Source organism: Schistocerca americana, chromosome 1, assembly GCF_021461395.2.
Source record: "Schistocerca americana isolate TAMUIC-IGC-003095 chromosome 1, iqSchAmer2.1, whole genome shotgun sequence".
Taxonomy (NCBI): Eukaryota; Metazoa; Arthropoda; class Insecta; order Orthoptera; family Acrididae; genus Schistocerca; species Schistocerca americana.
The window spans coordinates 550,523,048-550,541,578 of record NC_060119.1 but is presented as its reverse complement, the minus strand read 5'-3'; the positions used below and the strand labels follow the sequence as shown (position 1 = coordinate 550,541,578).

Genomic DNA, 18,531 nt, shown 5'->3' with positions numbered 1-18,531 from the left:
GTATAAGAATTCCAAAAGTTTCATCAATTTATGTCTGCATGAAAAGGATTTTAGCACCACTGCCGAATGGATTTTTTTTGGAACAAGCCACAGTAAATCACCATGTGCTGGCACTGGGGGAACAGCAAAAAGACTAGCACTCCTTAGTAGTTTGCAGAGGCCCTTAGATAACCAAATATTGACTCCATATGATTTGTTCAAATTCTGTGATGATAGTAGTCCAGAAAAAGTTTTTTATGTAGCAAATGAAAAAAAAAAAAAAAATAATCATCCGGATCAAGAAACAATGTTTGACATGGGACATACAATATCTGGAACAAGAGAAAATTGTCAGTTTAAGCCAATTAATCGAAATCAGCTCGGAGAAAGAGTTTACAATGATGCTACAGCATTCACAGTTAATGCCCCTGAAGTAGATGATGAAATTCCAGCAATCTCAATTGCAAATTTACAACCAGGACAGTATGACAATTTCTGGCAAGTTGTAAGAGTCTGTCAAGTTTCACATGAACAACAAGATGTCCTCATCAGCCACATGTTACTGCTTGTCCCTTCCATTGGCCAACTGCTAAAACCACCTGTTGGATTCCTGAGCAACATATTTTCATTATTTTCATGACTAAAAGCACCTTCAACATCATCATCAGGAAGACAATACTGTTTTTTCAATTTGTCCTTGACAAAACTTTGGAGCTGTTTAACCAAAAATGGAACTGACTATTTTGTGTTTTTGTTTTGAAAATTTGCTGTGTTGTTTATTATACTTGTTTTATAGCATATGTTAAATTACTGTTTGAAACTGATTTATATAGTCAAATAAAAAAATTAATTATGGGAATTCATCTGAAAAATATTTCACTTTTCAATCTTCTAGAAGTGCAAAACTAATAACTCTTGAAACGTACTCTTACTCAGAAAGATCCAGAAATTAAACAATATAGCTTTGAAACTTAAAGCATGCTCTTTCCAGCTGTAGTAAGAGAAACAGTCGAGATATTGCCGCCCCCCCCCCCCCCCCCCAAATACTCAAATTTGAACGTATAAAATTTTGGCCAACTTTGCAGGGGCGTATCTTTTCATCCATATATAGACATCATAGATAGGAATAACCCTCTGAAGTTTTGGTGTGATTGGTTTATACGAAAAGTAGGAGTGGTCGGTCAAACCTTGGCTCTCAGAACAGCACACCAAATTTTTTGGCCACTTTAGAGGCTTACATCTATATTTAGGTGTGGCTGAATCCCAAACTTTTGCCATGGTGTGATTCAGCATGAAATGTTGTCTATGTATATTGAGGCAAGTAAGGAGAATTACACCTAACTTTTAATCCACTACATTCTAACAGAGTTATTTACTATTGAGACAACTTTTATTTCTTCTTGTTCATGATTAGACACACACACACACACACACACACACACACACACACACACACACACATTACTAGCTTTATTTGTTGAATGACTGACCTGTTTCACATCTGGAGCAGGAACATTTTCTGCCAGTTTTTCCATTGCCCATGTTACTATATCACTGCTTGTCCTGCCACCAGTGTAGTCTTGAGCCGAGCTTGATTCCTTCCTGCCAGGTCCAAAATATTTTATTGTAGGATATCCCTGTACTCCATATTCATTTGCTGTTACAGTATGTACTGTTGCATCTAAAGCGCCAAGTTTTACCTACAACAAAGCAATTCATTTTAAACAAATAAGAGTTAAAATATCAAACAGTTTCTTTTTATTTTTCTCGGTTATCTACCTCTACATAAATATATGCAACCCATAGTACTCGCCTTTCCTTTCAGTTCAGTAGCTGCTTTAGCCCAATGTGGTGCAAGATTCTTACAATGGCCACACCAAGGAGCATAAAATTCAACCAGCCAAATATCTTCAGAATCTAAAACTTTTGATTTGAAGTTACTGTCTGTCAGTTCAATGACATCTTTTGGATCACTCTGTTAAAGACCAAAAGTTTATTTGTTAGGAATGCTTTTATACATAAATGTTATATTTCATTAACAAATATTCTGACAAAGTACAAATGACAACAACAAAGATTACGCTCAAAAGTTCTGGAACAGCAGCGCATGTTTACAGTTGCAAGAATACAATTATTGAAACATATACAGTTGCAAACATAATTTGGCACTACTCAATTGAGCCAAATATGAACTGTGAGACAGTCTAATGGGGAACACTTATTTCATGAACTTCTTTGTAAAACTGTTTCACCATGGATGCAAAATATCTAAGAAATGTGAAATATCCTCAGACTTCAGGAAGAGTGTAATAATCCCAATACCAAAGAAGGCAGATGATAATGGGTTATTTACACTCACACTGTGTTGTCAGTTTAGTAAGTTGTGGTCGCAAAATTATAATACAAATTATCTGTAGAAGAATCGAACGGCTGGTAGTAACTGAACTAGACTAGGAAGAATTTCAGTTCAAGATAAACTGAGGAACATGAAAGGCAATATCGACTTGAACTTAGTAAATAGGTTGAAGAAAAACAAACCCACATTTACGAATGCAGAAAATCTTTTTGACAGTACTGACTGAGATACAATCTTTGAAATTCTGAATTTGTCAGAGGTAAAATACGAAGGAGAAAAAGGTGATCCACAACTTGTACAGAAATCACACTGCAATTCTAAGAGATGAAGAAAAATAACTGGTAGCTGCAGTTGAGAAAGGAGTGACACAGGGTTTTAAGCTATCAGCTGTGTTACTGAGTGTGTACATAGAGCTAGCAGTAAAGGAAATTGAGGAAAAATCTGACAAATTTATGTATCTGGAGACAAAAAAAATTACTAAATTCTGGCAGAGATGGCAAAAGACTTTAAAGACCAGTCGGCTGAAACAGATAGTATCTTGAAATGAAGTTACAAGATGAACATCAACAAAAGAAAAACACAAGTAGCAGAATGAAGCCAAATTACTACTACACGATGCTGAGGAAATTACATTAGGAAATGAGACACTAAAAATAGGAAACAAGTTTTGTTACATGGACAGCAAAATAACTAACAAAGGCTGAAGTGGAAAGGATACAAAATACAGAATACCAACAGCAAGGGAAGAACTTCTGAAAAAGAGAAATTTGTTAACGCTGAATAAATATTTGATATGTCTGGAAGTCGTTTCTAAAATCACTTGTCTGGAATGCTGTGATGGATGGAAGTGTAAAATTAATGATAAACAGCACACATAAGAAGTGCATAGAAACTATTGGAATGTGGTGTTATGGAAGAACACTGCATATAAGTTATGTAGACTTGGTAACTAATGAAGAAGCATTGAATTTAATAGTGGAGAAAACAGCTTTATGGCATACCTTGACTGAAAGAAGGGTTAGGATGGTACGTCACATTTGCCGCATCAAGGAATAGTTATTAAAATTGTTGTAATAGTCAGACAAGGATATGCCAGCATCGGAAGTTCTATTAACAGAAGACGACAGCAATGACCATGTAAAACAGATTCATTCACTGGGTTTACGTACCCATCTGTGACTTCACTGATGGAGGTAGGGAGGGAGTCTGCAACACAGTACTGGTACTTTGTCAAGTCTCAATGCAGTCTGTGGATTGTTCCAGGAATCAAAGCAGTGACTTAACATGCATCATACATGATCCTGGAGTAAACATGATGATAGGTTGACTCCAAATGTACATATTACCACAGTCTGAAATGTCAAGTTATTCATAGTAATATGACCACGAGCTTCACTATGTTGAGCAGCAGTGAGTACCACCAGCTGGTGTCCTGTAGATCATCAGTGCAAATTCGAAACTGATTTGCTCCACTTCTCTTAAGCACTCTTGGATAATTCAACTTCAAGTATTTCCTGTTTTAAATCGCTCTCAATTTTTATACATGAAAATCCACGAATGTTTAGAAAACCATTAGCCTCACCACTGTTGTCTCTTGCCTCGTGCTTTTATATGTGCAAACTTTTGAGTCCAATTGGTAGCTGATACACTGTTTCAGTATATGACTTACTATACGAGGATGGTGTGAAAAGTTCTCTAAATCAACACGAGAGGTCAGCACTAGTGCAACAAGTTGTTCACGTGATATTCATTGCAATGTTGCCTGTAAACACAAGCCACGTCAGTGCTCTTGGAAGAGAGCTGTGGCAGTGACGTGGCTCTGTTAATGTTCCCACGTAGTGATTTGCGAAGATAAGGGGGCGGGGGGGGGGGGGGATTATCGAGATTCAAGCAGTGACTAAGTACTTCATGAAGAAAGATATGAAAGCAAAGGACATTCATGCCGATTTACAGAATACACGGGTAGACTCTGCTCCTTCATATTCAACTGTTGCCAAATGGACAAATTAATTTAAATTAGGTCGGAAGATCTTAGATGATTATCTGCACAGTGGTTGACCAAGATGTGTGACTACCCCAGAAATTATAGCAAAAGTGCACAAAATGATCATGGAGGACCGATTGAAAGTGCGTCAAATTCCTCACGCTTGCCAGATGTCATCTGAAAGGGTATATTGCATTTTAACTATAGAAATGAAAAAAAAAACAAAATTGTCTGCAAGATAGGTGCTGCTACACTTAATGCTATATCAAAAATGGCATGATAATGGACATATCGGAACAATATCTGGCCCATTTTAGGAGAAATGAACAAGATTTTTTGTGCCGGTCTGTGACCACAGACGAAAATTGTGTGCACTACTATACCCCAGAGACAAAACAACAGTCAAAGCAGTAGAAACAGGGTGATTCCCTGCAACCACAGGAAGCTAAGACAATTCCTTCGGCACGAAAGGTCATACATCAGTGTTCTGTTTGTAGATTATCTCCCCACTGGGCAAACAATTACTGGAGAATACTATGCTAACCTCCTGGACAAATTGCAACAAAAAATACACAAAGAAGGGCCAGGTTTGGCAAGGAAGAAAGTCATCTTCCATCAAGACAATGCGCGCCTGCACACATGTACCGTCACCATGGAAAAATTACACGAACAAACGTATGAATTGTTGTCACACCCGCCTTATTAACCTGATATGGCTCTGTCAAACTTCCATCTTTTCCCAAAACTGAAAATTTTTCATGGTAGATGAAGATTCACTTCAAACAAAGAATTGACAACCACAGTTGATGACTATTTTGCAGGCCTGGAGAGAACTCATTTTCAAGGTGGGATCAAGGCACTGGAACATTGTTGGAAACCAAGTGCATTAATCTACAAGGAGACTACATTGAAAAATAAAGAGAGATTCAGTGATGTAAATACTTTTTTCCTATTCCATTCTGAGAACTTTTCAAACCATCCTCTTACATTGGCACTCAACTTTATTTTCAAAGTTTTGAGTTTGATAAGTGAGGTTTTCCAGTTCTCAACTCTTATTAATTACAGGATCTGACGATGTAAATTGCTAAAACATATTACTTGAAATAACGTAATAACAAAAATGAAGTAATCTAGACGACATGACTCAGGAAATTCATTATGATCACTGATTCTTATCAGTACTTTACTTTCTTTATTAACTGTCAAGAATTTAGTAACTTGTAAAATATTTAGGCTCCCTGAAAACACGTGAGAAACATTTAAACAAGGACTATAGTACAATTTTTGCAGCATCTAATGAATTAAAAAAATAAAGGAAGTTTTGTTAACCATCCATAAAAATCCTATTGCTAAATGGGATTTGTTACACTAAACCTCAATGCTGCTTCCAAATTTACCCATCTGATTCACTTAACTAATGTGTGTTACAGTCCAGTGTACCTTTCAATATACAGGGTGATTATAATTAAACTTTCAAACAGCTGTAGAAACAACACCACTGGTCAAAATGACATCAAATTGCAACGGAATATTATCAGTGAAGGGGGAAATGTATGGAAGAAGAAAAATAAAGAGTTACAAAATGTAGCAACAGATGGCGCTGTAAGCATCATAATAGGGGTCAACTACAAATGACAAATGAATCTTACAACGATGCCCAAAGCGTACGTCTGACATTAGAAAAACTGTACTACTTTGTGTGGATGGGTGTACAGATGTGCTACTGTTACTTGCGTAAGCCCATCCACCACAGCAATGAAGATGTGAAAAAAATCTGTTTTTAATTATCGTTGAGGCCAAAAGCTGCATAAAAAGCATCAATCAAAATCAAACCAGATGATTAATTTCCACGTGACTGGCGCGAAACATGTTCAATGTGCTGTCCACCGTCTTCTGCAACAAGTTGAAATCGAGAAACAGCATGTTCCACAACTGATCAAAGTGTTTCCGGGGTCACATTCAGAATGTGTTGTGCAATGCGTGCCTTCAATGCAGCTAAGTTTGCAATAGGAACCCTGAACACATCTTTCAGATAGCCCTACACCCAGAAGTCACATGGATTAAGATCAGGTGATCGGGACAGCCAGGCTGTAAGGAAATGGCGGCTGACAATTCTAGCACTTCCGAAATGGCACTTCAGAAGCCACTTAACTACATTTGCAATGTGCGGAGATGTGCCATCTTTTATAAAAATAATCCCATCCACACCATTGGAGAGCTGGTATGAAGTGGTTGCACAAAAAACACTCATAGCGCTTATAAGTGTTGGACAGGTAACAGGACCGGAAGCACCAGTCTCTTTGAAAAAATATGACCCTATGATAAATGACACTGTAAACCAGCACCACACAGTGACCTTTTCAGGATGAAGTGGCACTAGTTTATTTGCATGTGGATTTTCCATTGCCCACATTCGAGAATTCTGTGTATTGACATTTCCTGTCAGATGGAAATGGGCTTCGCCTGTCCACAAAATCTTCCACAGCCAATCATTGTCCACTTCAATGCGAGCAAGAAATTCTAAAGCAAAGGTCTCTCTTGCTGGCAAGTCAACAGGAAGCAACTCTTTCACATGGGTAATTTTTAATGGATAGCAAAGAAGGATGTTTCATAAGATTTTACACACCGTGCTCATGGGTATGTCCAATGTTCAGGAAATTCCCCATGCGCTACACGTTTGCACACCACCACTCTTCTCCTGCATTGCTATGGCCACTGCTTCCTCCGACATCAAATCAATTTGCTTCCGCCCTCTACCAGATTGCACACCAAAAGAACCCATATTTTCGAATTTCCAAATCATTTTCTCCAGAAACACAGCAGTCATCGGACCAACGTCTTTTTTCAAACCCTTCAGTGTCCGGAACTTCTGTGGAGAGGGTGCACAGTCATCATTCTTGTAATACAGCTTTACAAGCAGACCACAATCCTGCATTGAGACAGTCATGGCAAGTTTCGCAGATGTGAAAAGAGGAAAACTGTGTACTCGGCGTGTTTATACCACCTTCAATGGGTCGTGCGCATGAAATGTGTTTTCCATTTACGTATTCCAACACATACAGCGCCATCTACTGATCAATTTTCACACTTTTTTTTCCTTCTGCCATACGTTTTCACCCTGCTCCTATAATATTCTGTTGCAATTTGATGTCATTCTGATCAATGGTGTTATTTCTACAGCGTTTTGAAAGTTTAACTTTGATTATAATCACACTGTACACCAATTTAAAACTTTTAAAGAAATATTTAGAGAGTCACTGCTAACAATAAATAAAACATGTATTTTAAACATTTTTAAACATTTCAAGCAAGAGAGCAGCAACAAAAGTGATTATTAAATAATTGTTTAATTTTTACCTTTGAACTGCTACCACTTCGTTTTCCACCAAGTTGAATGTTAACTTTATCCCTAAGTGCTTTAAATCCAGAATCAACAAGTCCTTCAGCTGTTCTAGGACCACTGTAATCTTCGGGTTTGCTCTTATCTGATCCAAATATTTTTACAGTTGGAAATCCTCTAACACCATACTGGGAACTTAAAGACTTGTGTTCATCTGCATTCACTGCTCCTACTTTAATAACACCCTGGAAGAAATAAAACAAATTAAAATGAACAATATTTCTCCCTCTATGTGATTAATTGAAACATTGTTGCGCATCTTAAATTAATAAATATAAATTTTTGACTGCATACAAGAAGTATGTATGCTTTTATTATTCTTTCCAGGAAGCCCGAATGAACCAATTAGTAATGTATTCTTAAGATTATTTGAGGTATACAAGTCCTGGAGAGATACCACATCACAGGAAGATTGTTTTGTCTCTGGATAAGGGGGGGAGTGGGGGGGGGGGGGGGGATTAAAATAAAATAACAAAAAAATAAAATCGGGCAACTAGTTTTCTGCCAGATTCTAGCCCAGTAGCTTGATGAATAAATTCAGGTTACTGTACAGTCAACTATTTCCTCATTATGTCTCATATTCCTGACATTTCCACATGACAAAAGTTAGAATAAATCACAAGTAATTGAACCAAGAAATTCCAATGGATACTTGCGACATCAAGCACAAAACCACCAACAAACATACAGAAAGAAAACTGACAAACTATGTATCAGCAAATATAAAAACAATTTTAGAAATTTTAATTAAGTATCTATTTAATATATTCAACGATAAGAGGAGTACTCAGCATTAAGAACCAATATGAAGCCACTACCAAAGCCACTCAACATAAAGTGAAATCATCATATTGCATGTCTTCTCCAACATGAAGCCATGAACCACAAAAATTACACGATTCAGTGTAAACGGAAAATGCTAAAATCGAACCACTGAAGGCAATACTGGTGCCAGAGCTGACAAATAATTTACGAAAGAGTAATAATGCAAGAATCAGCCCAGTATATAGCCCAGAACAGACAAGGGGTCTTCCAGAGTTCATCTATGGCAACAGAAATACCACCTGCCTCAGACCGCCACCAATTGAATTAAGGGCGATGAAAGTTAAAGAGTAAAGAATATCTTCTAGCCAAGAGATTCATAACAATAAAAGTGAGAAGGTTAAAAATGAAATGGAGAACAGCTGACCCACCAATAATACATGGTGACAGAATTAATGAAGGCAGCATATGGGTGTGCCCAGGTGAGTGCACCCCACGGCTCTGCATGCAATGGGATCCACCTGTTCCACAGCTGCCTCACCCCTGATCCATTACAGTATAGTGTTAAGGAGGGGAGCGGCACCCAGTAATTTCACAGAGTACTATTGTCAAAATGAAAAGTAGAATGTGGCAGAGAAAGGTGGAAACCATATCTAAAAGCAATTGGAACAGAGCTGAAGACGGGTGGTGTAGGCAGCTGGCAAAGGAGGCAGAATCAAGAGTACTTCCCATGGAGCAGGAGATGCCCCAACCCCAACCACCCTACTCCTGCACCGAGAGTAGTCAAAAATGTTATCTCTGAGAACAAAAACTACTTCCACAGAGAAAAGTAAGAACTAATTCAACTGTCTGTAAGTTGCCCACCAATATTAGAGGCAAAGAATCTGAAAGACCATACTTAAAATGGAGAGCAAGAAGAGGGCATTCCACCAGGATATGAGCTGCTGTCTAATGCTCTGCAACCACAATGTGGTGGTAGCGGCTTGTTACATAAAATAAAACTATGATTTAGTCTATTATGACCAATGTGAAGGTGACACAGGACCATGGATTTCTTCTGGGAGGAACAGAAGGAGGGTCCCAACTGTAGTCTTGACAGTGCAGAGTTTATTGGAGGAGGCAGCAGTTTATCAGATGATTTTCCATCTCAGAGTGAGGAGAGATCTTATCTGCATCCTGCAAATCCAAGCCATGGGTGGTCAAAGTGAATGTTGGGTGAGATATCACTTGTCTGGCTAAACGGCTGGCCAGTTCATTCCCCGGGATATCCATAAGACTGGGGACCCAGAGAAAGATAATGGAGCAAGCAGTGTGACCAAGACCAGATAGGAAGTTCATAAATAGCAGGCATCATAGGGAGACAAGATTAACATCACTCAGCAGCCTTGAGACACCTCCCTGAGACACTACAAATTAAAACCCATGTGAGGTGGTTGTCTTAAGGAAATGTAGGGCTCTGTTAATGGCTATCAGCTACGCCATGACAACACTATACACTCCTGGCAACACATGTTCCTGACAGTCGGGAAATGTATAAACATATCCCCTATTTATGGATTTAGAGCTGTAACTGTAAATGATACTCCTGAAGAACTGAGAGGACAAAGAGAAAGAGAGGGAGTGCACCGAGCACAATATAAGGGGATTAGGCAGAGATCCCAGCAGAAGGCCTAGAGGTGCATTCCAATCTACATCTACATGGATACTCTGCACATCACATTTAAGTGCCTGGCAGAGGGTTCATCAAACCACCTTCACAATTCTCTATTATTCCAATCTCTTATAGCGCACAGAAAGAATGAACACCTGTATCTTTCTCCTTAATTTGCATTATTTTATCGTGGTGATCATTCCTCCCTATGTAGGTCAGTGTCAACAAAATATTTTCACATTCGGAGGAGAAAGTTGGCGATTGAAATTTCGTGAGAAAATTCTGTCGCAACAAAACATGCCTTTCTTTTAACGATTTCCATGATGGTTAGTTTTACCCAAGTATAGGCGTCAGGAGGCTGATGCCTTTGCAAGCAAAAAGTTGCAAGGTTAGGAACTTGACAGATGGTGGTTGCATATGTGAGCAAGAGTTGGTCCCATCAGAACTGAAAACTGAAGATTCCCAATTTTGCAAAGAGATGGTCTATGGCACTAGTGGGGAAGAACCCAGTGGCCAGTCTTCCTCCACAACAATGGACTGGGTTCTACAATTTCAAAGCTTAAGTTATCACCTAGCCATAAACTTGGCAACCACAGTTCAATCTGAATGAGACGAGTGCCCAATAAATATGTGGAAGAGTAGAATGATCTGCACACCCGGAAGTGTGGGCAAGGAACCAGAAAGCATAAAGCTTTCGCATGTTACAAGTCTGATGAATATGGGGCAGCTAAATCAGGGTTTTTTTTATTATGAATGCTGAAGAGGAGACCATAAATTCAGGACTATGGTGTCTAAAATTGAAGCAACAAACAGAAATTTTGCAAGGTTGCATTTATTTTGCCACAAAACTGTATAAACATGTGACAGTAAAGTAGAAACTATGTAAAGAATCCAGAATGTAAGCAACTGCAACATACATAACAGTACAAAAAACCGTTCATTTTTTCCAACTTAACTGGGTTGCACATACATTCCGACAACTGATTATAGTGCCGAGTATGAGGTGTGACCACCTCTTGCAGCAATACCGACCTGACGATGATGGGGCAGGCTGTGTACGATGTCACCAAGCTCATGTTGGAGCAATAACAACCATTCTTCTTGCAGAGCTGCTCACAAGTCTTAAGGAGCAGTTGGTGGATGCTTATGTGATGGAATCTGTCTCCATAGTGCATCCCACACATGGGATTTAAATCTGAAGAGTGAGCAGGCTACCTGATGCGTCCAATCCCTTCTGTTTCCAAGAAAACATCAACCACCTGTGCTCTATGAGGTCGAGCATTATTGTCCACTAATACAAAGTCTGGACCCACAGCGCCTTGCAACAATCACACAAGGTCTCAAAATCTTGTCATGATACCTGATACTAGTTCCTGATACTAGTTAAACCTTGCCGATTCACCAGTACAATTTTACGAAGAGCTGTTCAAGTGATCAGCATAATCCCTGCCCACATCATTAAAGTCCCTTTTCAATATTGATCTCTTTCCACAATGTTTGGATCCCGAAACAGTGTTCAACATTCCTTCCCAGATGCGAATTCGAGATTCACTCTCCAGACCAAGTCAGGGCTCATTTATGAAAAGAACATTAGCCCACTGTTCGACCATCCAAGGTGGCATGTTGACGACTCCACCCTAGACATTCCCTTCTGTGAAGACCCGTCAGAGGTACACATACAGCAAGTCTCCAACAATAAAGGCCAGTCTGCTGAAGTGTTCTGTACACTGTTTGCCTAAATACAGCACATCCAGTGGCTGCTGCATGGTCAGACGCCAGTTGCTGTGCTGTACTGTACTGTACTGAGCCAGTGCTATTGTACCCTTACAGCCAAATAACTGCCTTCTCTTTCTGTTGTCATACATGGTCGGCCCTACCCTGGTCCTTTGGTATCTACAAACTGCCGCCACACCCGAGAAACAACAGAATGATTCACTTTAAGCCATTGGGCGACATCAGTTTCGCATACGTCTTGCTTCCATTCTTCCTACGCCTCTCCACAGAACAGAGTGCGACAGGCGTCTTCTCTGTGCCATACTGCACCATCTGTGACAGTGTAAATAGTGATTGTGAATGTGGGGCTACCAAACAAATACTACCCTGTTTGATGGGTGCCCCGACGTCATCGCTGACATGGTTGTCCCTTGACCAGAATGCCTCTTCCGCGCAGAATATGACCATGCAGACATCTCTTGACAGTTGATATGATTATATCGTGACAGACACAGGATGGGGATATAGCAGTTTGTTGTTTTAATTTTGGACGCCATTGCAAGTCCAAGTTCTTGGTTCTCAAGAAGGATTCTCGGTCAGGAGTGGTATGACGACAGGAATGCACGACTTGCAGCAGGTAACAGGTAGCAATGAGAGTCGGTCCAAGTGGAGGCCCAGTGGATGGCACCTTGGAGCTAGTGTTTGGCTGAGGCTGCAGGGTAGAAGCTATATGAAATGCTAAAGTTAGCAAAATGCATTGCAGGCATGATCAGTAGTCCAATGGAGGTCACTAACTGAATGGCTGACTAGATTGTGCCTCCTGGTAACCATACTGATAGGGGAGATGAAACATCCCCAAGATTTGAGAATCTACAATAGGTCAGCGACTATCCTTTCCAGAAATTTGCAGAGCACATTTTAAGGTTAATTGGTCAGCAGCTGTCTATAGATTTTGGGTTTCTGCCTGGGTGACCAATGGCACTATCTTGGCATTATGAAGAAGATACCTTCGAGCCAAATACAGTTGAAGAACTTGAGGAGAAGGACCTTTTGAATAACATTCATTCAGATTTTAGATCATCTGACTATGAATCTAAGCAGGATATTATGGCACATTGTGTAGCAAGGCAAAAGCCTGAAGCAGTTCACAGTCAGTGAAAGGATCATTATACTTTTAAGCATGGCAGGTGGGTGAAGAGCAGGAAGAGGTTTTCAACATCTTGTTTATGCTTTCAAAAGGTAGGCCAGGTGATAAGAGGATGCCGACACTGTCGCACAGTGTTCAGCGAGAACATACACTTTGGTATAAAGCCCACCCTGCAGGAAGATACCAGAAGAGTTGTCTAGCTTTGGCAGCCCACACAATCTTGGCCCACACTTGGTATAAAGAGGCACATGCCTATAGTGAGGAGATGTAGTGCTCCAAGCATTTCTCCTTACTGCTTTACAACAGACAGCAAGCCTTAGCATGAAGTCTCTTGAAAGTGAGGAGGGTTGTCTGAAGGATGTTGCTCGAGATGGGATTGCAAAGTTCTGCTCCAATCCTGAATAGCTGTAGAAAGGGGTGTAAATCAGTTCCAGTGGCACGGACGATTGCATCAGGCTGTCTTCCACATCACTGATGCGATCTGACAGATAGGCTGAAGTGACAGCAGAGGCACACAACTGCCACATGGCTTTTTGAAGCATCCAACATGTTAGTAAGGCCATGGCAAGGAAGTAACAGGACATTGGAAGGTGCTCACTGTTACAAATATTGTCATGTAGCAACCACTGTAGGGAAGCCATGAGATTGGAGGCAAAAATCAGAAGGTTGACAGTTGAAAAGATGCCATGGGAAACACCAAAGTGGGCAGGAGCACTACCATTGAGGAGAGACAGATCAAGACTGGAAAAAAGCTGGTCATTCAGAAGGCCCCTATCAGACAAAGTGGGACTTCTCACCACACGGAGTAGTGCACATTGAAATAATCCCCATCAGGAGAAACAAAGAGGGAAGGGGGGGGGGGGGGGGGGTTGAGAGGAGGAGAGGCCTGGATTAAGATCTACCGAAGGTACATAAACATTACAAATGGTTTATTGCTGGGGTTATTTGCGCTCGCGTCACTACTGCTTACAATGTGGTACAGAGAGAAATCTACTCGCTGACAACATCTGTGCAAATTAATATAACTACTCCTCCATTTGCCCCCTCAGGGTCCATATGGTTCCAACATGTTGCTTGGTAACCTCTAAGCATTGGGGAACAATCATCATCACTGAAGTGGGGTTCTCGCAATGCAACAAAGAGTGCAGCACAACAAGAAATTAGTTTTAGTTCAGGCAGGTGACAATAATATCCATTGTACTTCAACTGGATTATCATGTCGAATGTGTCCTGGTTAGCTGTGGTTATCTTACTCTTTCAAAACTTTTGGTGCTTTAGAGTCTTGTGAGCATCTCCTTCAGCCTGTAACTGGTGTTGGGTCTCTGCACTGGAGATTTCTTGGGAGAGAGGCTCCAAGAGGAAGCCCTGCCACCAGCAGATACTGGAGAATGATGATGCTTCTAGGTTCGGGTGCAAGAAGTGGTTACTGAAGACTGTGCCTCAGAACCCACAGAAGGTGAGGATGGTTAGCTTTTAAAATGTTGAAGTAGGTGGTGTGAACACTGCAACTTTTGCATAATTTGTAACCTTTGTATACAAAGATGGTTGTGAATTGATTTTCCACAGTTTCCACATTTTGGGTATGCTGTGCAACGAGATGATATATGTCCAATGCATAAGCCACGGAAATCTTTCTCACGTTGTTGGATATAAGTTTTACTAACAACTATACAAACCTACCCAACTTTATTTGAACATTTCCTTCAAGTCTAATATGAAAGCTTCGGTGTCTTTTCAGTTATATTTGGACTTTTTTTTTCCTGCATCTGACAAAAATGAACATATCCTCATTCTACATTAGCTCATACCTCTTCACTTGTCTGGAGCGTTAGGTCTCTGTGAAATAACTCTAGTAGCATATTCAGAGGTTTATGTGGTGTAATGGTCGCTTGTACATCACCCAGTTTTTCACATATCTTAAGTGCTTGGGATTGTGCAGCACAGAAGGCTAATCGAAAGTGATCCATTTCGCAATCCCCCCCGTCCGAGTCCACTTCTTGAAATTTATCTTCTATTTGTTCCATGAAAAATAACAGTTTTGTTGCTGTTTTTTCCCATGAGGTAGCCAGGGTAGGAAAAGCACTTTGATTGTTTAACTGTCCATACCTCTTTGTTGAGACAGCCAGATCATTACGGTCATTATGCTGGTTTAGTTTGATGTTTCTCCATGTGTGAAACGTCCATCCTGATGACACCTACTCCAACCAGGAGCTCTTCCCATGGAAACCACAGCAAAGATCGTCTGGCATGACAACCACTAATAGGAATCATGTCCCAAGGGGGTAGGCATCTAGCACTTGGGAAGCTAGCAGTTTAGGCATCAGAAATGTGATTCCTGTGTTGTTAGGATGCTCTACTGAAAGGTTAAATAATGACCCCACCATTTCTGATTGATTGCAACGTTTACTTTGAAGCACATATGAGTACACAATTGTTGTGCACTGTGGGTATCTAACACAGCCGGCGCTATTTAAGGCACTCTTACCCAGCCGAAAAGACACACACACACACACACACACACACACACACACACACACACACAGTCTCCAGCTGCTGAGGCTGCACTGAGAGGAGGAGCAGCAGCAGCAGCACATGATGGGAGATGCAACTGAGTGGTGCGGGGCAGGGATGAAATTGGGGTAGGGAGGGGGAGGAGGGATAGCAGGGTAGGGGTGGGGGGACCAAAGAGTGCTGCTTGCAGAATCATACAAGGATGAAGTAGAGAGAGAGAGAGAGAGAGAGAGAGAGAGAGAGAGAAGGGCAACTAGGTACAATTGCGGGGTTACAACAGAGGGCTGGGGAGGGTTAGCGGAAAAGGAGAGAGCTAAAAAGACTGTGTGTGCTTTGGTGAAATTGAAAACTGTGTAGTGCCGGAATGGCAACAGAAAAGTGGCTTGGGGAAAAGGACAAAACTAACAAAGATCGAGGCCAGGAAGATTACAAGGAACATAGGAGGTATTGGAGGGAGAGTTTCCACCTGTGCAATTCAGAAAAGCTGGTGCTGGTAGGAAGGGCCCAGATGGCACAGGCTGTGAGGCTCTCATTCAAATGGACAACAATGTGTTGGGAGGTGCACTTAGCAATGCAGTGGTCCTGCTGTTTCTTGGTCACAGTTTGTCGATGGCCATTTATGCAGACAGGCAGTTGGTTACCATGCCCACCATGCCCATGTAGAATGCAACACAGTGGCTGCAGCTCAGCTTTTAGCAGCCCCTCCTTGGATGGGATAGCTGATCCTTGTGACCAGACTGTAGCAATGGGTGGTGGGAGAATGTATGGAACACATACTTCATCCACTTCTACAAAAGGTATATGAGCCATGAGCAAGAGGTTGGGAGCAGGAGTCATGTACGGATGAACGATGATTTTGTGTAGGTTTGGTGGGTTGCGGAATACCACTGCGGGAGAGGTGGGAAGGATAGTGGGTACAACATTCATTTCAGGGCACAATGAGAGGTAGTCAAAACCCTGGTAGAGAATGTGATTCAGTTGCTCCAGTCCTGGGTGGTACCAAGACACATCGGGAATGCTCCTATGTCACCAGACATTGGGAATTTGGTAGGTGGTGGTTGACTGGAGAGATGTTGTTTGTTGTTGTGGTCTTCAGTCCTGAGACTGGTTTGATGCAGCTCTCCATGCTACGCTATCCTGTGCAAGCTTCTTCATCTCCCAGTACCTACTGCAACCTACATCCTTCTGAATCTGTTTAGTGTATTCATCTCCTGGTCTCCCTCTACCATTTTTACCCTCCACGCTGCCCTCCAATACTAAATTGGTGATCCCTTGATGCCTCAGAACATGTCCTACCAACCGATCCCTTCTTCTAGTCAAGTTGTGCCACAAACTCCTCTTCTCCCCAATCCTGTTCAATACCTCCTCATTAGTTATGTGATCTACCCATATAATCTTCAGCTTTCGAAAGCTTCTATTCTCTTCTTCTACAAACTAGTTCTCATCCATGTTTCACTTCCATACATGGCTACGTTCCATACAAATACTTTCAGAAACGACTTCCTGACACTTAAATCTATACTCGATGTTAACAAATTTCTCTTCTTCAGAAACGCTTTCCTTGCCATTGCCAGTCGACATTTTATATCCTCTCTACTTCGACCATCATCAGTTATTTTGCTCCCCAAATAGCAAAACTCCTTTACTACTTTAAGTGACTCATTTCCTAATCTAATTCCCTCAGCATCACCCGATTTAATTCGACTACATTCCATTATCCTAGTTTTGCTTTTGTTGATGTTCATCTTATGCCCTCCTTTCATGACACTGTCCATTCCATTCAACTGCTCTCCCAGGTCCTTTGCTGTCTCTGACAGAATTACAATGTCATCGGCGAACCTCAAAGTTTTTATTTCTTCTCCATGGATTTTAATACCTATTCCGAATTTTTCTTTTGTTTCCTTCACTGCTTGTTCAATATACAGATTGAATAACATCAGGGATAGGCTACAACCCTATCTCACTCCCTTCCCAACCACTGCTTCCCTTTCATGTCCCTCAGCTCTTATAACTGCTATCTGGTTTCTGTACAAATTGTAAATAGCCTTTCGCTCCCTATATTTTACCCTTGCCACCTTCAGAATTTGAAAGAGAGTATTCCAACCAACATTGTCAAAAGCTTTCTCTAAGTCTACAAATGCTAGAAATGTAGGTTGGCCTTTCCTTAATCTAGCTTCTAAGATAAGTCGTAGGGTCAGTATTGCCTCACGTGTCCCAATATTTCTATGGAATCCAAACTGATCTTCCCCGAGGTCGGCTTCTACTAGTTTTTCCATTCGTCTGTAAAGAATTCGCGTTCGTATTTTGCAGCTGTGACATATTAAACTGATAGTTCAGTAATTTTCACATTTGCCCACACCTGCTTTCTTCGGGATTGGAATTATTATATTCTTCTTGAAGTCTGAGGGTATTTCGCCTATCTCATACATCTTGCTCACCAGATGGTAGAGTTTTGTCAGGACTGGCTCTCCCAAGGCCGTCAGTAGTTCTAATGGAATTTTGTCTACTCCCGGGGCCTTGTTTCGACTTAGGTCTTTCAGTGCTCTGTCAAACTCTTCACGCAGTATCATATCTTCCATTTCATCTTCATCTACACCTTCTTACATTTTCATAATATTGTCCTCAAGAGCATCGCCCTTGTACAGACCCTCTATACACTCCTTCCACCTTTCTGCTTTCCCTTCTTTGCTTAGAACTGGGTTTCCATCAAATATCTTTATATTCATACAAGTGGTTCTCTTTTCTCCAAAGGTCTCTTTAATTTTCCTGTAGGCAGTATCTATCTTACCCCTAGTGAGATAAGACTCTACATTCTAACATTTGTCCTCTAGCCATCCCTGCTTAGCCATTTTGCACTTCCTGTCGATCTCATTTTTGAGACGTTTGTATTCCTTTTTGCCTGCTTCATTTACTGCATTTTTATATTTTCTCCTTTCATCAATTAAATTCAATATTTCTTCTGTTACTCAAGGATTTGTACTAGCCCTTGTCGTTTTACCTAGTAGATCCTCTGCTGCCTTCACTACTT

The 18,531-nt window shown here is 40.8% G+C and overlaps 1 protein-coding gene across 1 annotated transcript in view; it reads right to left on the bottom strand.

The window, feature by feature from the left end:
- Window positions 1-18,531, bottom strand: part of LOC124606017 (protein disulfide-isomerase A6 homolog) — a 43,967-nt gene that overhangs the window by 16,252 nt on the left and 9,184 nt on the right. Inside the window, exons 3-5 of the mRNA XM_047137983.1 lie at window positions 7,677-7,904; window positions 1,793-1,954; window positions 1,470-1,679 (exon numbers count right to left, since the gene is read on the bottom strand). Coding sequence (XP_046993939.1) covers window positions 1,470-1,679; window positions 1,793-1,954; window positions 7,677-7,904 — 600 coding nt within the window. The remainder of the gene's footprint in view (window positions 1-1,469; window positions 1,680-1,792; window positions 1,955-7,676; window positions 7,905-18,531) is intronic.